This window comes from Leucoraja erinacea, chromosome 19, assembly GCF_028641065.1.
Source record: "Leucoraja erinacea ecotype New England chromosome 19, Leri_hhj_1, whole genome shotgun sequence".
NCBI classification, from domain to species: Eukaryota; Metazoa; Chordata; class Chondrichthyes; order Rajiformes; family Rajidae; genus Leucoraja; species Leucoraja erinaceus.
Window position 1 is genome coordinate 18616234 of NC_073395.1, and position 16087 is coordinate 18632320.

The 16087-nt window shown below is 47.9% G+C and overlaps 1 protein-coding gene across 1 annotated transcript in view; it reads right to left on the reverse strand.

The window, feature by feature from the left end:
* Positions 1-16087, reverse strand: part of utp20 (UTP20 small subunit processome component) — a 77255-nt gene that overhangs the window by 10233 nt on the left and 50935 nt on the right. The window contains exons 42-54 of the mRNA XM_055650506.1: positions 15238-15377; positions 13243-13399; positions 12449-12547; positions 10053-10220; positions 8967-9133; positions 7817-7964; positions 7384-7500; positions 6375-6545; positions 4994-5125; positions 3608-3718; positions 2872-2951; positions 1314-1383; positions 432-614 (exon numbers count right to left, since the gene is read on the reverse strand). Coding sequence (XP_055506481.1) covers positions 432-614; positions 1314-1383; positions 2872-2951; positions 3608-3718; positions 4994-5125; positions 6375-6545; positions 7384-7500; positions 7817-7964; positions 8967-9133; positions 10053-10220; positions 12449-12547; positions 13243-13399; positions 15238-15377 — 1743 coding nt within the window. The remainder of the gene's footprint in view (positions 1-431; positions 615-1313; positions 1384-2871; positions 2952-3607; positions 3719-4993; positions 5126-6374; positions 6546-7383; positions 7501-7816; positions 7965-8966; positions 9134-10052; positions 10221-12448; positions 12548-13242; positions 13400-15237; positions 15378-16087) is intronic.

Sequence of the window (16087 nt, forward strand, 5' to 3'; positions counted from 1 at the left end):
TTTCTTCATCTTCAGGTAGCCCCGGCATCCCCTCCCTCTCTATCCTTCCCACACCCAAGTCGCACTTGCTTCTTGTTTTCATCCTACAAACTGCTAAGAACGGCATGTTTCCTTTATCATCGTTACTTGTTTGCATATTTTTCATTCATTGTTCTTTATCTCGCTAGATCATTGTCTTTGTCTCTCATTTCCCTTATCCCTGACAAGTCTGAAGAAGGGTCTCGACCCGAAACATCACCCATTCCTTCTCTCCAGAGATGCTGCCCGTCCCACTGAGTTACTCCAGCTTTTTGTGTCTATCTTCGGTTTAAATCAGCATCTGCAGTTCCTTCCTACACATTTGGTCTGCTTCTGTGCTATGTGACTCATGCCGTGTGCAGAGATGGACCCTCTCAACACCACTGTCCGCGGTTTCTGACCCTGGGACCCACCTTTTTGCTCTCAAACCAAGTCAGGACCAGAGCAAACATGGCGTCCTTGCGCTGGCTGTCCACTTTGCTCAACAGTGACCGGGTCGCCAGGGCCGCCATCTTCTTGCACCTCGGAGAGTCGTCATTCACCATCATCAGGGCCACGGGGATGAAGAAGAGTGCGCAGTGCTGGTGCAGCAGGTCCTGCAACGGCAGCAGAGGACGTTCAGAGGCATGCAGCATTGCCGCGCGCAGACAGCGTTTACTGACCACCGCAACCCTTTCCGCGGCAGAGATCCAGGGCGGCACATCGGGTAGAACGGCTGCCTCACAGCGCCAGAGACCCGGATCTAGATCCTGACCTCTGCTATTGTGTGTGTTTCCTCTGAGTGTTCCAGTTTCCTCCCATGTCCCAAAGACACGCGGGTTTGTGAGTCCGGCCTCTGTAAATTACCCTCAGTGTGTAGAGAGGTCTAAGGAGCGGTATCGCCAGAACCTGACCATGTACCTTTCAAAGGCCTGACAGTCAGACGGGCTGAGGGATGATATTATAGAGGTGTATTATATCATGAGGATAGGGTGAATGCACAGAGTCGTTTACCCAGGGTAGGGGAATCAAGAACCAGACATAGGTTTAAGATGAGAGGGGAAAGATTTAATAGGAACCTAAGGGGCAACGTTTATCACTTAGGTGTATGGAACAAGCTGCCAGAGGAGGCAATTGAGGCAGGTACTATCACAACATTTAAAAGACATTTGATCAGGTACATGGATAGAAAAGGTTGAGAGGGTTATGCGCCAAACACAGGCAGGTGGGACCAGCATCTTGGTCAACCTGGACATTGGGTCGAGGGGACACGTATGAGCAAATTGAACTCAGCAACGAGATAAAAAGAGACATACCTGTGGAAAGGACTGGAATATATAAGCCAACATTTCCAGCGTAGACTCTCTTCCTATTTCATGTTCATAGCTAAACACAGGACGGAAAAAAAAAAAATCAATGGAGAAACTTCAGATCCTGGTTTACAAAAAAAAAAAGCAAGTGCTGGACTAACTCAGCAGGTCAGGCAGCATCTATGGAGAACATGGGTGGACGATGTTTTGGGTTGGGACCCTTCTGCAACCTCCGTTGGGGGGGGAAGAGTAGGAAAGCTGGAAGGGAGGTGTAGATGGGACAAAGCCTGGCAACTGATTGGTGAACACAGGTGAAAAAGTGTGAAATAAGGAAAGTGTGAGAGACATGCAAATTATGAACCCAGAGGAGGGAATATAGGTGAAAGGGGAAGGGGAGAAATGGGAGTAAATCCGGAGGTGCTTAAAGGAGGAAAAGGGGAAACGGGGGGGGGGGGGGGGGGGGGGGGGGGGAGATGAGAGGGGAAGGGGAGAGAGGGGGTTATTTGTAGGTTTATTACCTAAAATTGGAGAATTCAAAGTTCACTGAAGTGCACAACATTCCATCATTTTGTCAGGAATTGATCAAGTTTTGCTTGGTCTATTGCCCACCCCAGCTCCAAAGCTGTTGTGTAAACTTGTGCTCCTACGGTTGTCCGCCACTTTCACCATCTGTCTCCATACAGGAGACCTCCATCAGTAATCCCCAGCAATGCACAGCAGTATTGGCCCCCTCGTGCAGGGCATCCCAGTGGAACCTCTCCAATGTCACACACACTAAATCCCTAATTGCATCTTTACATTTCAAGAGATCTTTCCCTTTGGTGCGTAGCAGGCTGAGATTTACAAAACCACGATGGGCAGAGATGAAGTGGAAGGTCACGGTCTTTTCCCCAGGGTAGGGGAGTCAAACATTAGGGGGTATGCCGGGGAAAGATTTAAATGGGGCAAGCTTTGCCATATCGGGCATTGTGGACATCTGGAATGAGCTGCCAGAGGAAGGGGTGCTGGTGCAGTACGGTTGCACTATTTAGAAGCCGTTTGGACAGATAAATGGATAGTAAAGGATTGGAGGTATATGAGGGCAAATGCAGGGAAATGAGACTGGTTGAGGTAAGCACCGATCAGCATGGACGGAATGGGTAGAAGGGCCTGTTCCCGTGCTGTGACCATGTTCGTAAGTTACAGGAGCAGAATTAGGTAATTCAGCCCCCTCGTCTGCCCCCGCCGTTCAATCGTAGCTGATCTATCTCTCCCTCGCAACCCCATTCTCCTGCCTTCTCCCCATAACCCCTGACACCCGTACTAATCAAGAACCCGTCAATCTCCACCATAAAAAATATCCATTGACTTGGCCTCCACAGCTGTCTGTGGCAATGAATTCCACACATTCACCGCCTCCTGACTAAAGAAATTCCTCCTCATCTCCTTGCTAGGCCATGACCAAGTCTCTGCCGATCCCCAGTCGGGAAGTCATCACCCTGGCAACGTTCCAAGCGACTCCACTGTTTAAATAAAGAACAATGATTTAAGGTGACGAGCAGTCGGAAACCCAGCGGAAACGTACGAGAGCTGCGCCACAATGAAGTCGAGGTGAGTCTTCAGCTCCTTCCCCAGAGGATAGTCGAGAATAAACTTCATGTAAACCTAAAGCACGGAGGAAACAGAGGCACCACTGTTAGGAAGCTGGGACACCAGGCAGACATGTATCATCAGACAGGTTGGTTCAGTTTAGTTTATTGTCACCTGTACGGAGGTACATTGAAAAACTTTTTGCTGCATGCTATCCATGTCAGAGGAAAGACTACACACTGCACAACACTAATCTCAGCAACATGGCTTCAGTTTTGCACTATTATGGTCTGGTTGCTGAGTATTACGGATTATTAATTTATTGTATTGTTAATTATTGTCTACTTATTTGCTGTGTTGCTGCGTTAATGGGCCAGTTAAACTACAGCAAGTAAGAACTATACGGTATGGATAGACACAAAATGTTGGAGTAACTCAGCGTGTCAGACAGCATCTCTGGAGAAAAAGGTTGGGCAAAGTTTCAGGTCGGGACCCTTCTTCCGACCGGACCCGAGATGTCACCCATCCTTTTTCTGCAGCATCTGCAGTTCTTTATTTTGACAAGAACTTCCAGAATCCTTCGCCCCAAGCCCAGCGGGTGGACCGCGCGTTGAATGGATGGAACTCTGAGGCTGGGACTGGCCCTGACATAGAAACATAGAAAATAGGGGCAGGAGTAGGCCATTCGGCCCTTCGAGCCTGCAATACCATTCAATATGATCATGGCTGACCTGACGACACTGCACGCGGACGGGCTCGCTCGGCCCGGTCACGGCGAGCTTGGCCACTTTCTGCATCACTTCACCCATCTCCGGCACCAGCAGCCTCCTGGACAGAATCGCCTGCAGACAGATAGAGAGATAGAGAGAGAGAGAGTGTGCAATTACACAGAGCCCTGCAGTCAAAGTTGTAGTTGGAGAGAATAGTGGGGATCAGAGCTCTGTAGTGGGGATAGTTAGCCGGGGGTTGGGGGGGGAGGGGGGGGGGGGGGGGGGGGGGGGAGAGAATGGTGGGGGATAGAAGGGAGGAGGGGGGGATATAGTGCACATTTATTCAGAGCCCTGCAGAGGGAATGGTAGCTGGAGCGAATTGTGGGGGGGGGGGGGGGGGGGGGGGGGGGGGGGGGGAGGGTGGGGGGGAGGGGGGGGGGGGGGGGGGGGGGGGGGGGGGAGGGGGGGGGGGGGGAGGGGGGGGGGCCAGAATGCAGGCGCACTCAAAACAAACTGGACAATCTCAGGAATGTCCCCTAGCCTCCGTCCAGGGGCAATGGACGCTGGTCTTTCCAGCAACACACAAACACAGATGGCACCATTTAGGAGACAGTCAGACACACAAATAGGAAGGGGCAGAGGCATACGGGTACGTGCAGGCAGAGAATATTAGTTTAGACAGGAATTATAGGCACAAAAGTGGAGGGGTGAATGGCCTGTTCCTGCACCGTACTGCCTTGTGTTCGAATCCACACCTCAAATAAGAATAATATTAATTTTCATGATGTTATCTCTACCCTACTTCCATCCTCCACTTGCTCTGCAGACTGGCTTTCAATCTGCCTTTGGGTGCTGTCGGTGTGGAGTTTGCAAGTTTCCTCCGGTTTCCTTCCATATCCCAAAGGTGCGCGTTAAAAGTTACTGTAAATTACCCCCAGGGAAGGGCGAGGGTTTGGGGGTGGGGAAGGGGGGTGAGGTTGATGGGGAATGAGGGGAGGGCAAGATACATTTAGCGTAGATGGACAGCCAGGCCAGCACAGAATTGGCAGGCAGAATGGCCACCTGCACCTGTGCTGGACACAAAATGCTGGTGTAACTCAGCGGGTCAGGCAGCATCTTTGGAGACAAGGAACAGGTGACGTTTCGGGTCGAGACCGTTCTTCAGTGCTGTTGGACTCTCTCTGATCCCGACCCAGACAACCGGCACCAGAGGACTGGACCTCCCTCCCTCTGTCCCTGCTCTCCCACCCCTCTTGTGAACCTTCAACGCGTCCTTAATATCTTTTATCGAGTTGATTCTTAAATAATAATCCTAATAATAAATAATACCCAACGACGTTTGCATCCTCCACAACGGGAAGATTTACCACTTTAAACGAGCGACACAATAAGGTCGACTTCACCCACCTTCAAGAGCCCGAATGCCGTCGCCTGCCGTGATGTATCATAAATGTCTTCCTCAGCGTAGCCCAGTAGCACCTGCAACTGCTTGTCTGTCAGCGTGTGCTTTGTCACAGTCTTCACCAGGATGGATATCGACTGTGGAGCAAAAATAGAACACAGATAACCATTCAACCCCAACAAAATTGTAATCAGACCACTGTTTGGTCCTCCCATAACCTAGGACATCGTTGCAATTTTCCAACCTACCTCATTGCAGACATTGCACATTATTATAAATCCCTTTCTCTGTAACCGCAATCACACAGATAGCTCACCAACGCCTCTATTTCCTTAGAAGACAAAGGAGATTTGGTATATTTGGTAGGTCAGACTGACTAGCTGCATCACTGCCTGGTTCAGCACCTTAAACGCCCAGGAATGAAGGAGACTACAGAGAGCAGTGGACACTACCCGGCCCATCACAGGTATTGACCTCCCCGCCATCGAAGAGATCTACAGGAGTTGCTGCCTCATAAAGGCAGCCAATATCCACAAAGAGGCACACCACCCTAGCCACGCTCTCATCTCGATGCTCAAGCTGTTCTTGAACCAGGAGCCTAAAAACTGTGAGCTCCAGGTTCAAGAACAGCTTCTTCACAACAACGAGCAGGCTCTTGGAACATGGCACAACACTAACCTCAGCAACTATGATCTTCTATGGACTGTGCCTATGGTTGCGCGATGGAATTTGGCTTTGCATTATGATGCATCCAATGTTTATTAATGTATTATATTACTGATTATTACATATTTTTCAATGTTTCAATTATTCAGGGTGTTGAGCTGTAGCAAGTACAAATGTTGATGTTCTGATGCCAGACAATGACAATTAAACTCTCTCGACTCTTGCTCTGACTTGACCCCTGCTCCACCTGTGGCAGAGCCTGCTGCTCCCACAGGGGCTTCATCAGTCACTTCAGAACTGTGTGAAGTAACTCAGGCCCCCCCCCCCCACGGACTGTCCGAGAGTCAGGGGTTAGCAGAGGAGAACTGGTAAAGACACAACGTGCTGGAGTAACTCAGCGGGTCAGGCAGCATCACTGGAGAAAAGGAATAGGTGATGTTTTGGGTCGAGGCCCTCGTTCAGAGTGAGAGTCAGGGGAGAGGGAAACTAGAGATATGAAAAGCTACAAAGAACAAACGAATGAAAGGCATGCAAAAGGACAAATCAGAGCCAGCAATGATGATCAAGGTATGGTGGAGCCCACAATGGGCCATTGTTGGCTGTGGAGAAGGTGATAACGAGTGGATACAAACGATGAAACTAAACAGGATGACAGTGAAGAGGGACTGAGAATGAGGGAAAAATAAAGCAGCCCCACTAGGGGTGCATTGTACAACGTACCTTGAAGCAGTTAACGACGAGATGGAAGTTCTCCCCTCTGGCTGCCCCAGCCTTGGCGTAGTCCTTCAGTAACAGGAAGAGCTGCTGAGTGAGCTGCCCGGCCAGGCTCTCCACCGACCTCAGCGGGAACCTCAGCACGCAGGACAGGCACTGCAAGGCAGTGGTGATCACCTGCATTCACAAGGACACCACAACTCAGCAACTGTGATCGCACAGGAGGACATGACAGACCAGAGCACGTGCTGGAGTACAATATCAGCTTCCCTTATGGATCTTTGTCACTGAATCATTGACCCTTACTCCAATAAACCACTGCCTGCTGTCCCTTTCCACCCAGCTCCATGCAAGACATCACAGAAACAGGCCCTTCGGCCCAACTTGTCCGTGCCCCATCTAGACTAGTCCCACCAGCCCTCCTGCACTAGGCCCGCTTTGGAAACTTCTCTGCTACTTCATTTTATCTTGCGAATGAATCTTCTTGCAAATAAAGCATTCGGTGTAGGGGATTAATGAATGATTATTGATAGACATTTTAGACAGCGATGGTGCAAGATTACTGCACCAGTTCAAAATATTCATAAAATCCCTCAAAAACCCCAACATTATTATGATCCAACCCATCAGAGAAATATTCTATTTAATACAGGATGATTTCTTTTTGATCACTTTTTCACAATATTACGACTCTTTCTCACTTTCTTTACTTTTCTCTCTTTTTAAAGCTTAAAAAATGAATGGTACAATAAATGTAATAAGTTATATTTGGCTTATATTATTGTAATGTACTGTACTTCTAATAAATAAAATTATTAAAAAAAAAAAAAAAAAACAAAAAAAAAAAACAGAATGAAGACACAAGGAACTGCAGGTGCTGGAACCTTGAGCAAATTGTAGAGTGCTGGAGTAACTCTGCGGGTCAGGCAGCAGCTGTGGAGGGTTGGGACTCTTGTTCCGACTGCGGTTGAAGAACAGCAGTGGCACTGGGCGGATGGCTGTGGGAGGTGCTCACCTTGACATGCATGGACTGCAGGCAGTCTATCAGCACCTGTACAAAGGGCTCCATCATTTCCAAAACGCGCTCTTCTGAGGAATTCACCTTCGATTTCTTCAGGCTCATATGCAGCATCTGTGAAACAACAAAGGAGCATGTGAAGATCGAACTTTGACCAACAGCTCTGCCCAAGAACGCAGAAAATTACAGAGATTTGTGGATGTAGCCCAGTCCATCGCACAGACTCAGACTCCTCACCATCGGCTCCATCTCCATCAGCCAACATGATCAAAGACTTGTCCCCACCTTTGGCCATTCCTTCTTCTCCCCGCACCCATCCGACAGAAGATGAGAAGCTTGAAAGTGTGCACCATCAGCATGAGCGGCAGGGGTGGGGGAATAGTACAGGGTCAAAGGTGTGTGGGGAGGGGGTTGGGTAGCAAGGACTCACCCGGAGGCCGGTATCCACCAGGACGTGCATGTTGGTCTTGGTGCTGATGGCAGGTTTTTCTCCCTGGCGGGTCGGGGTGGGAGGCAGCAAGAGGCAGCTCTGAGGCTTCATACCAGCGCGCCATTTCTGAGGTTTTCGTTGTTTCCCCCTTTGAAAGGACGTTTACAGACAACGTTGGAAGGTGCGATGCAAAACCAACCATTCAGACCAACGCCAGCATCTGCTCCTCACATGGATCTCAGTCATGGAGCTACATCTGCTCCCCGCCCACCACATCTCACCCACTCCCATTTATCCATATAACCCTCACGTTCAGCCTCCACAACCACCCCTGTAATGCCGGAGACACAAGTAAATGCAGATACTGGAATCTCGAGCCAAACACAGAGATTTGTGGACAGTGCTGGAGAAACTCAGCGGGTCAGGCAGTGGTCTAGATGGGCCGAACACTGAAAAAAAAGTCCCGCATTTCTTCTTTAAACTTATCCCCTTTGGCCTTTGACATTTCCACCCTTGGAAGATGATCGTGCTGTGTCCCCTATCGGTGCATCTCCTAATGTGATAACCTTCTACCAGGTCTCAGATACACCACAGGGTCATTGCACCGTTCAGCTCAGGACTAAGCACATTAGTAGGGTCTGAGGTCTGAGGTCACAAATAAGCCTCTCAGAGACATCAATGAGCACGACAACAGTCAGCGAGTACCTTGTTCATGGTAGATTTTAACTCCAGATTTATTTAGCTGTGTCCCTGAACATATCGGCCAGGCCTCTGAGTGCAGTCCAGTTATCAAAGTTGACGCCCAAGGCAGGCGACTCTCTGCGTGTTGGTCCCAGAAGCGGATCTGCAATCTTTCATTACAATTGCTCCACTCTTTCAAAATAAGCAGAACACAATGGGTCAGGCAGCAATTGTGGAGAAATGGACAGGCCGGGTTTCAGATCAGGACACTTCTTCAGATCCAAAAATGTGCCTGTCCTTTGCCTCCACTGATGCTGCCTGGCCCGCTGAGTTCCACCAGTCACTTATTTAGTGCTCAAGTGTCTGCAGTTCCTTGTGTTTCTTTTAAGCAATCCGGCTCTCCAAACAGATGGTTAAACAAAGATATGCAAAATGCCGGAGTAACTCAGTTAAACAAAGAGTTGCTTACTTGATCTTCTTCACCATGAGCGGTAAGCTGTCGGTCACCAGACCATGACTTAGCAGAAGGATGGCGTCTGCGGTCAAATCATTATTTTGTAACAGACCCGACACAATCCGCCGAAACGTTTCATGGACCTTGCGGGCTTGCTTAAGGTTGGTCGTGTTCTCTAGTACCTGGAAAAGTGCATCAGAAATTTCATTTCAGATCTCTGGGATCGGAAGGATTCTATTATTTGAATTTCACTTGGTTATTTCTTCCCATGAATATTACTGCATTGATTTTTGCCGATGAAAAACTGTGCGGTCAGCTTTTGACACCTCCAAATTTGCTCTGGAACAGGGAAACGAGCTGTTGAGCAAAAGCCACGAAAATTGGTAAAATGCATGTCGTTGTCTCTGTACTGTACACTGACAATGACAATTAAAATTGAATCTGAAAACTTCGGCAAAAAGAAATGCACCAACAGATCTAATCTCTCAGTGCTGATGTGCCAGGGCGGCACAGTAACGCAGCGGTAGAGTTGCTGCCTTACAGCACCAGAGACTTGGGTTTGATCCTGACCACAGATGCCATCTGTATAGTTTGTACATTCTCAATGTGACTGCATGGGTTTTCTACGGGTGCTCCGGTTTTCTCCTACATTCCAAAGACGTACAGGTTTCGGTAAGTTGTAAAAGATGTGTAGGATAATGTTAGCGATTGCTGGTCGGCATGGAGTCCAAAGTGCCAGTTTCTGTGCTGTATTTCTAAAATCTAAAAATACATTAGGAAACAGGAGAAGCAGGTACAGACACTCCCCGACTTGCGTAGACTCGCACTTGGGTATATAATTCTGTACACAGTCCCTAGTGCAATGAAGGCAGTAAGTAATTTCCACAAACACTGTGCGATCACTCACGTTGACATCGGAAACAAGCCAGCAATTGTGGCGGTGCTTACCCAGAAGGCTGTGCACCGCTGAAAGTGCCCAGGCAAAAAGAGTTGGATTCCGACTTAGATAAAATCTGTCTTGCGTAAAGGATCACAAAACGCAGCCCTTAGGCAAGTCGTGGAGTGCCTGTATTAAGTTACTCATTAGTGAACAGCCATTACCTCTTTCAGTGGAAGGATCAGCTTGGCCACCTGGCCTTTTCCGATAAACTGCCCCAGAATCTCGTACGAGTCGTAGCTTTTGCTCTTCCTTGCTTCCATCACCTTGCTTATAATCCCTTTCACTTCCTTCTCTTCTGCAACTTCTCCAAACAGCTCGTGGTTAAAAATCTGGAGGGAGAACGCAGGAGGATTACTCTGCACTGACGGTAACATTGTTTGTAGCAAAGCAGCAATCAGCCTCTCGAATAAACAGACAGGTAGCTGCAGATGCTGGTATCGTGAGCAAAACGCAAAGTGCTGGAAGAATTGAATGGGTCAGACAACATCTGTAAGGGGAATGGACAAACGACGTTTCGTCAGACTGGGAAGGGATCTGCACTGAAGAGTCCAAAGAAGGGTCCAGACCCGAGAGATTGTCTGCCCATTTCCCTCCACAGATGCTGCCCGACCTGCTGAGTTCCTCCAGCACCATGTTATTGTTACAAAAAGTGGAACGTTCTCAACGTCTAAAAGTGATGATGAGTGAAGGTGAGCAACACCCTTTGCCTTGTTTCAGCTCTGTGATGCTATTCTGTACTCTGATATTGTTCTCTCTGCACCACCTATTGTACTTGCATATGGCTTGATTGTACTCACGTTTAGTGTGAATTTACTGGGCAGCACGGACTGTAAATCACATGGCAACAGTAAATCCAATTCCAATGCCCCATTCTGGAGGACCAGCCTCATAGTGTAGCGTGGCAATGCTGAGGGAGGGGCCAGTGCCTCCGAGGAGGGGAAGGGGCATAACCATCGAGGGAGGGGTAGTACTCCGGGAGGGCCGCATTGTTGGAGTGGCTATCTTTAAGCTCAGCTGAGAACCAAGGAGCAACTGCCCTCGAGTTAACATGAAGGATCCCATGATAATACTTCAAAAGAGAGCTGATTAATATTATCCCTAGTGTTCTGGGCAAGGTTGATCCATGAGCAATGACCAATAAACAAATCTTAAAACTCATAATTGTGGGTGGTGACTGGATACAAATTAGTGCCTTGAAATTGCAGCTTGCAATAGCCTACGATACATAATCACGCAGCACATAAACAGCCCTGCATGTATGATCGCATCCATATTAATCGCATTTACCTGCGTTTGTCCATACATTCAAACTTTGAAGTCTGAAGAAGGGTCCCAACCTGAAACGTCACCTGAGCTTTTTCTCCAAAGATGCTGCCTGAACCACTGAGTTCTCCAGTACTCTGTGTCTATGTTTAGATTCAGGAGCTCGTCTAGATGCTTCTTGAATGTTGTGAGAGTGTCTGCCTCCACCACACCTCACTTACCCTGTCAGGCAGATGTTCCAGAGTCCAACTATGCTGTGAGGGATGGAGATGGCACAGGTTCCCTCTGAGCCCCTGACTTCATACCTCCTCCCCAACAAAGGACGAAGAGTTTTACTATCTACCCCATCGATCCCCCTCAATTCCAGCCACCTCCATCAGGTTACCCCTCCGCCTCTTCTGTTCCCAGTGAAAGGCCAGCCCAGCAATTCCTTCCTTAGAACTTCCTGTATTTTTTTGTATTCAATTTATTGTCGTTGTCTCAATTTGAGACAACGAAATGAATTTTCCTTACAGGCAGTATCATTAAAAAAAAAAAATCACAAAGAAATTATTTAAAAAAAAAAATAAAAAAAAATAATAATAATAAATAAATAATAAAACATATTAAAAATAAAATTCCTCATAAGGACGGCACAGAGGAACAGCCGTAGAGTTGCTGCCTCACAGTGCCAGGGGGACCCGAGTTCAATCCTGACTACGGATGCTGTGTGTATGGAGCTTGGACCTTCTACAGTACCCTGTGATTACGGGTTTGTAGGTTAATCAGTTTCTGTAAATTGCCCCTAGTGTGTAGTGTGATAGAATTAGTGTACGGGTGATTGCTGGTCGGTGCTGACTCAGTGGGCCGTGGGGCCTGTTTTCATGCTGCATCTCTGAAACTAAAACGAAAAACACTTCAGACGGGAACATCCTGACGAATCTTCTCTGCTCCCTCTCCAGCAGAACCTTCCAACATGTGGAGCACGTGGGACTGAAGTAGATGGGGCACCTTGGTGGGTGTGGGCAAGTTGGGCCGAAGGGCCTATTTCTATGTGTGACCAGTACTGCCCACACTACTCCAGCCCAACCAACATTTTACACGGCTGTAATGGGACACCCCTGCTCCTATAGTCTACGCCATGGGCTGTTGAAGGCAAGCAGTTCCCAAGCCTTCACCATCACCGTATCTCACAGAGCTCCAGGCTCACTGGCTTTCAATACATCGGGGACATAGACTTCCCATATGGTCCCCCGGATGTGCAGGATCTCTATGCTTCACACCTTCCACTATTTGAACGCTTCATAACACTTACTGTGATGAGGTTATCGATGCAAGGGTCCAAATCTCCACTGCTCAGTTTAGGCACCAGAATCTTCAACACCATGTAGACAGTGTAGGTCAAAACATGAACCTGGTAAGACAGAACGCTGACGTCACCAAAAGAACAAACTATAACACCCTTAATTCACAACAATTGTTGACCATGTTCCCAAAGTATAGTGAGCCAATGAAGGAGATAGATAGTGAAGAGTCAAGAGTTTCATTGACATATATACCAACAACGGAACAACAAAATTCTTACTGCTTAAGCTGCAATAGCACACAGATAATAAATAACTAGAAATATAATAAATTAATAACCATAGTACTAGGTAAGCATAATAATGAAAAAAAGCAAAGTCTGTATCACAACCAAAGTCACAGTCCATAGAATATCAGTTGCTGAGGTTAGTGTTGTGCAGTGTTCAAGAGCCTGATGGTTGCTGAGAAGAAGCCGTTCTTGAATCTGGACGTCAAGGTTCTCAGGCTCCTGTACCTTCTTTTCGATGGCAGCTGCGAGATGAGAGCGTGGCCAGAGTGGTGAGGGTTTATAATGATGTTGGCTGCCTTGCTGAGCAGCGCCTCCAGTAGACCCCTCAATGGTGGGCAGGTCAGTACCTGTGATGGACTGGGCAACGTCTGCACACACCAAATAAATTGTGATGCAGTGAGATGGTGATGATTGCTGATGGTGCAAGTGGCAGCTTGTGTGGAGTAACTGTTCCTAGGCTATGATCTAATGTTACCACATGCCGAACGTTAAGATAGCGAGATGACGCTCATCACCTGATAGCCCTTTGTTAGAGCCGACTGCATCTCCTTGAGAAGGTAGAGAAGGTATCTTGAACCCAAAGTCTCGATTATTTTGGTCAGGGTGTTGCGGGCGACGTCTCTGATCTCCTGGGCTCGGTTTTGCAACAGTATGCAGACCTTAATGAGGATGCTGTGTAGGAGGGAAGAGAGATCCTGTCAGTAACCTGCCCCACAACCACACCTATCCACTCTCCAGCAACATACAGACACCACTGACCAACTGCAAATGTTCTACAGGATACTCAAAGTCTAGTAGAAGCTAAGACTTGTCCCACCCCGGTTATTCCTCCATTTCCCCGTTCCCGTTGGGCAGAAAGTCCGTAAAGTTAAAAGCGCGCACCACCAGACTCAGGGACAAGTTTCCCCCCTCTCTTATCAGGCTTCTGAATAGTCCTTCCACAAGCTAGGATACTATCCGATACACCTCTACCCCATTGCGGACACTGTACATTGTCTATGGAACTGACGTGCTACGATGCTGAGAACTATATTCTGCACTCTGTATCTTCCCCTTTGTACTTCAGTTTGACTTGTTTGCATTTATGCTGAGTATATCTGATCTGTTTGAATAGCATGCAAAACAAAGCTTTTCATTGTACCTTGGTGCACGTGACAATATTGAACTCAAATCTATTAAAACGCCAAAACGTTCAATGAAAATCAAAATTAGGATTTCAGTCACACCATCAAGACCACACCAGCAAGGCAACAATAGTAAGCATAGAGGGGTATTGAAATCTGGACTAGAGGACATAGCTTCAAGGACAGAGGGGGAAAGATGAAAGGAGATGTGCAGGGCAAGTTGTTGGTTTTACACAGAGGGTGGTGGGTGCCTGGAACGCGCTGCCAGGGGTGGTGGTGGAAGCTGATACGAAAGTGGCGTTTTAGAGGCTTTTAGATAAGCACATGGCTATGCAGTGAATGGATAGTCATTGATCACGTGCTGGCAGATGAGATTAGTTTAACGGCATCATGTTTGGCACAGTGTGTAGGAAGGGACTGCAGATGCTGGTTTAAACCAAAGCTAAGGCATGAAAAGCTAGAGTAATTCAGTGGGTCAGACAGCATCTCAGGAGAAACGGAACAGGTGAGGTTTCGGGTCTCGACCCGAAGCGTCACCTATTCCTTTTCTCCAGAGATGCTGTCTGACCCGCTGAGTTACTCCAGCTTGTTGTGTCTATCTTATGTTTGGCACAGAAATTGTTGGTTGAAGAGCCTGTTCCTCCGTTGTGCAGCCATTAACCAATGTTTTATAGAACTGCAACATGACTTTCTGGCTCTTATACTCAATGCCCTGACCGATAATGGCAAGCCCATCACATGGCTTCTATACCACTGTAATCTGCTTATGTTGCTACTGTCAGGGAGCAATGGGCTTGGACCCCAAGATCCCCGTGTAATGTTGAGGTATGTGTGGAGAGAGAACAAGGGAATGAGATGGATGAAGAGGAAGAGTGCTGATAATCAGCTTTTCCTAAATGTAGAAATCAATCTTTCCTCGCGCAATACCACCACCCTCAAATACACCATAGAAACATAGAAATTAGGTGCAGGAGTAGGCCATTTGGCCCTTCGAGCCTGCACCGACATTCAATATGATCATGGCTGATCATCCAACTCGGTATCCCGTACCTGCCTTCTCTCCATACCCCCTGATCCCTTTAGCCACAAGGGCCACATCTAACTCCTTCTTAAATATAGCCAATGAACTGGCCTCAACTACCTTCTGTGGCAGAGAATTCCAGAGATTCATCACTCTCTGTGTGAGAAAAGTTCTTCTCATCATGTTTGGTACAGTGTCCCCCTTATCCTTAAGCAGATGACCCTTGTCTTAAACCAAAGCCCATCGGGAAAAGCTTTAGTAATTCAGTGGGTCAGACTGCATCTCAGGAGAAACGGAAACGGAACCACCACCGTCAAATACACACAGCCCCCCCCCCCCCCCCCCCCCCCCCCCCCCCGTTGTACCTGGGTAGATTATTATCCATGCTCTCCTTGGGCAGGGTCTGCATGAGTTTCACCATCGCAAAGGCTAACGGAATCCGCACCAGTTCCTCATCGTTGACCAGCTTTGACTTCACCAACTTATGCTGTTCATCTCTTTTTACCTGCAAAGCAAAAACATCTTAACTAACGAGATTGGAGCCGTGTGTGGAGGATTGGTCGCCCAGCTACAAGGAGGACATCATTAAGTTGTCATTATTTTGGAAAGGGTGAAGAGATTCTCTGGGACGTTCCCTGGGCTTGGGGGCATAAGTTATAAGGAGGGGTTGGATAGGCTCGAGTCTCCTTTCTTTGGAGCGTAGGAGGCTGAGGGGTGACCTTTTTAGGATGTGCAAGATCATGGATAAAGTGAACGCTCACAGTCTTTTTTCCCCAGTGTAGAGGATTCTAAAACTAGAGGGCACAGGCTTAAGGTGAGATGGGGAGAGATTTAAGATGGGCCTCGGGGGCAACTTTTTCTCTCAGAGAGTAGTCCGTATCTGGAATGAGCTGCCAGAAGCTATAGAAGTGGATCCAATAATGACTTTTTAAAGAGATATTTGGACAGATATATTGATAGGAAGTGAGTAGAAGGATGTGGGCCAAATGAAGGCAGATGGGACTTGCCCAGTATTCCAACTTGGTCAGCGTGGAGTAGGTGGGCCGAAGGGTCTATATCAGTCCGCTACAGCCGTATGACTATGTGGGGGGAGGGGAAAGGGTGGACAGAGTGCCGGGAAGGGGAGAAGTAGGAGATGTGGGAGGGAAGGAATTACGAGGGGTGGAGAGACAACTCGTATAACGGTGAAATGGGAGATTACAACATGGGTTGGAG